This window comes from Octopus bimaculoides, chromosome 10, assembly GCF_001194135.2.
Source record: "Octopus bimaculoides isolate UCB-OBI-ISO-001 chromosome 10, ASM119413v2, whole genome shotgun sequence".
Taxonomy (NCBI): Eukaryota; Metazoa; Mollusca; class Cephalopoda; order Octopoda; family Octopodidae; genus Octopus; species Octopus bimaculoides.
In genome coordinates, this window is record NC_068990.1 from 32,251,841 (window position 1) to 32,256,246 (window position 4,406).

Genomic DNA, 4,406 nt, shown 5'->3' on the forward strand with positions numbered 1-4,406 from the left:
ATATTTTATGACTATACATGTATGCATATATATATATATATATATATATATATATATTTATAAATTTCCATCTGTGTCTTTATTTTGCTCTGTGTGTATGACACGTATGTGCATGGGCATGTAGGTAAGAATCAATACTTTGCTTTTGTTTTTTTTCCTTTTCCTCTTCTTTTTCGCTTTTGACTCATCCGATGAAGCCATATACTTAAATCCTATTGACTCCTTAATGTTTGATCAGATCTGAGATTAGAATGGGTGACACATGATCAAATAATTGCTTCAAGATGCAAGTTTCTCTGACAGGCTTTTGACGGTAAAAGTGGAATGTTTTCAAGGAAGGCTGACTCCTCATTCAGATCACCTAAATACCGACCTGCCACACACACACACACATGCAGAGTAGTACAGATATCCTTAGTCATAGAGATGTTTGTAAGTCAAAACAAATACTCAGCATATCTGAGGGCAGTGTTATGGTATAAAATGCATTCACAAACATGTATGTACACACATACCCATGCACACATTCATTTACATGTGCACTCACTCACACGTGCACTCACTCACACATGCACTCACTCACTCACTCGCGATTGAAATGTTCCTAACATGACGATAAGAAAATAAAAATGAAAATGCACAACTTAGTTGGAATTGTTTTTGATATATTAAGTCACAAAATATTTTCACATTTAGTATATCTCATCACTTTTTGAGCCATTCATAGAGAATGAGTAATTTACTTTTTAAGTATCTTTAAAAAGAATATGCTGCAATTTGCTGTGCTTGTCTTTGTATAGTAGTGTTCTTTGTAACAGGGCATATTATTAACAGTGATTAATAATTTAATATTTAAAAATGGCTTATATTTCTTAAATCTTTTTTCTTTATTGATTTGTTGTGGGTCTATAATTGTATCTGAGTATTTACAAACTGAAAATGTTTTAAAATTAAGTAGATGAATTTCTGCACATATTGCTATATGTTCACATAATGGTATTTTTCTGGTATCCTCATAACTAATCTGCTGTCTCTGTATTGTCATTCATTTGCATTGTTTCAGTCCAGTTTGTTTATCGTTTTCTGGACCTCTATAACTCCACAATATGTTATTATATAAATTGTATTCTGAGAGTAGCAAGTAAAATTCTATTTTACTTAAACCTTTTCGCATTCAGATTACTCTGTCAATTGTAACACTTATTTATTCACATTGTTTTTTAATTGATCATTTAATATCTCGTAACTTCAAAATTTTGATGATGTGATTGTTTAATTTTAGAATGACAGTGTAGGATAGGTGTGAAAGACTGGATTTGGCCTGTTTGAATAGAGAACTGGCAGAATATTTGGACCTGATATGGCTGGTTTAAATGCTAAGGGGTTAAAGATTTGTCCTTCCTTGAAGTTGAACTCTGATCCTTTGGTCAAATATAAGCATGTTGTACAGTTTGGCCTTCTACATTTTGTAATAATTAAGTTGAACTTTTATCTTAGTACACACACACACACACACACACACACACACACGTATTTCAATGTCTTAGGTTTTCTTTTACTTATAATGACTTATTGATTTTCCAAAACTTTTTCCATTTCCCAGTCTTCATATAAAAACAGGCAAGTTTTTATAAATACGGCCAAATATTTCTGCATTTCTAGGGTTAAATGTAGACACATATGGTAAAACTTTTTTTCTTGATGGTTGTACTTTTTACTCTCTTTAGATCTTGAATATCTATAAGTTTTGCTTTTCTATTCCATTTGTGGCTAGATTTTATAGAAATGCTTTTTGAATAAGTATGTTTTTCATTTCATCTAGTCTTTGATCACATTTTGATGGGCTTGATACTATTGTACAAATTCTTTTAGCTAGGTTAAATGGAATTCTTGTATGTTCAGGATGAGAGGATGTGAGGAGAAGATACTGCTTTGAATGTGTGGGTTTATAGCAAGTGTCTGTTTCTGTCATTGCATCTGTTTTCATAATTATAAACACATATATGTGTGCACATTTGCATGGCACAGAGTCGATAGTTTGTCAGATTGAATGTCTCACAGTATTTCTTCTGACTCTCTACACTCTGACTTCAAATCCTGTCAGTGCCAACTTAGCCTTTCATCCTTTCAGTGTTGATTGTGTGTGTGTGTGTGTGTGTGTGTGTGTGTGTGCATGCAGATGTGCATATGCATAGTTGTGCAGATATTGAGTTCACTTAGTAACTATTTGGTTCTGAGTCTTATCTTAATGGGTGGTACCTTGGGCAAGTATCCTCTACTGTAGCCTTGAGCCAAGCAATTCCTTCATCATCATCATCATCATATCATCCTTTAATGTCTGTTTTCCAAGCTGACGTTAAAGGATGATGATGATGATGATGATGATGAAGGAATTGGCTGGCTCAAGGCTAATGTAGAAGACATGCCCAAGGTGCCAGAAATTGTATGAAAGCCTGTTGCACATGCACCCCCCCCCCCTACACACACACGTGTGTGTATTTGTGGGACAGTTTACAGTCTGCATCTTTGGCTGAAATTATTTGAACAAAAAGGTGGTGATAGTATGATGACAATCAGCTTGTAGCTTTGTGCTTTTGAAGTGGAATCAAATTTGCCTTTATCTGTATTGGCTATCACTTTCTCCCCATATTCTTAAGGCATGGGTACACTGAGCAGTTGCCCTGGTTAATCATGAGTTTAGGAGCCCAATGTTAATCTATGGATGCTCTGCCTTGCTATCAATAAATTAATTCTATGACCTATAATGTTGTTCAGACAACTTTGACCACAACTAAATCATTAAAACTAATTTTCATTGATTCTCTTCAGTTTGGGTGTTCATGCACTGGACCTAGCTCATTGTTGTACTGAACTACCTTACTTCCCACATGTGCTGGAATTGTTGCTACATGAGGTGCTCGAAGCTGAAGCCACTTCAAAGGAACCAATTCCAGGTAAGTAAATTCTTATTAATGCACTCATTATAACCGAGTTGATGTTTAACTTCAGTGGTTCCCAAACTTTTTTTTCTCTGGGCTGCATGTTCAGAATGAAAATTTGTTTGCGCCTCACCAAATTTTTTGTGATAAAAAGCACTCTTAAAAATTAAAAAAATGTTGACTAATAGTGTGTTAGATATATGTGGAGGCGCAATGACCCAGTGGTTAGGGCAGCGGACTCACGGTCATAGGATCGCGGTTTTGATTCCCAAACCAGGCATTGTGAGTGTTTATTGAGTGAAAACACCTAAAGCTCCACGAGGCTCCGGCAGGGGATGGTGGCGAACCCTGCTGTACTCCTTCACCACAACTTTCTCTCACTCTTACGTCCTGTTTCTGTTGTGCCTGTAATTCAAAGGGTCAGCATTGTCACACTGTGTCACGCTGAATATCCCCGAGAACTACGTTAAGGGTACATGTGCCTGTGGAGTGCTCAGCCACTTGCACTTGCATGAGCAGGCTGTTCCGTTGATCAGATCAACTGGAACCCTTGACGTCGTAAGCGACGGAGTGCCAACAACAACAACAACAAATATAATATATAACACAACATATAATTAAAGTATACAAATTTAATGAAAGTTATTAGCTCGTTTTTGATGAGTAATCTCCTTTATACTAGGCCTAATTTGAAATAAACAAACTCTCATCTCTTCATCAACACAAAGAAATCTTTCCTTGTTTGGTTTTTGATATTTGTCAGAGCTAAAAATCCTTGTTCACAGCAATATGTTGTAGAGAACTGTAGAAGAATGGATAATGCTTTTGAAGAGACACATGAATATTGTCTCTGGTTGTATATCCCAAAAGAGTCCAATGATATTTTAAATTTTGAAATCGTATTTCTTTTTGGCTGATGAATTTTTTGAAACTGTTTCTAAGTCATTGATTGTCTTTCAATCATTCTACCTCACCTGCTATCCTCTTCTGCTGCATATCTATAAGGCATGCCACATCGTTTGGAAACCACTGTTTTACTTGAATGTTCCAAGATTTCCTATCCTTCTCCCTCTCCTCTGTGAGTGTGTGTGTTCACGTGCATGCATGTATATGCATTATATATATATATATATATATTATGGAGATATACTTGCAAAGCAAGTGACTTGATCTGAGATCGTGTGCTGAAACAAAAACAATTGCAGTATGGAATATGTTTATAAGTCATTTAAAAACACACAAAAACTGTTAGATTCACTTCAACATTTAAATTTAATTTGTCATAATATTTTCATCGCTTTGTAACCACGACCTGTTCACTGTCAAAATTTCATGCAGCATGAAATTTTGACAGTGGAAAGGTCGTGGTTACAAAGCGATGAAAATATTTTGACAAATTAAATTTAAATGTTGAAGTGAATCTAACAGTTTTTCTGCGTTTTGAAATGGCTTATAAACACCTTCCAC

The 4,406-nt window shown here is 35.3% G+C and overlaps 1 protein-coding gene across 2 annotated transcripts in view; it reads left to right on the forward strand.

The window, feature by feature from the left end:
- Positions 1–4,406, forward strand: part of LOC106874539 (guanine nucleotide exchange factor subunit RIC1) — a 245,149-nt gene that overhangs the window by 112,702 nt on the left and 128,041 nt on the right. For both annotated transcript variants that reach the window (XM_014922306.2, XM_014922307.2), the window contains exon 22: positions 2,830–2,954. In XM_014922306.2, the coding sequence (XP_014777792.1) occupies positions 2,830–2,954 (125 nt within the window). The remainder of the gene's footprint in view (positions 1–2,829; positions 2,955–4,406) is intronic.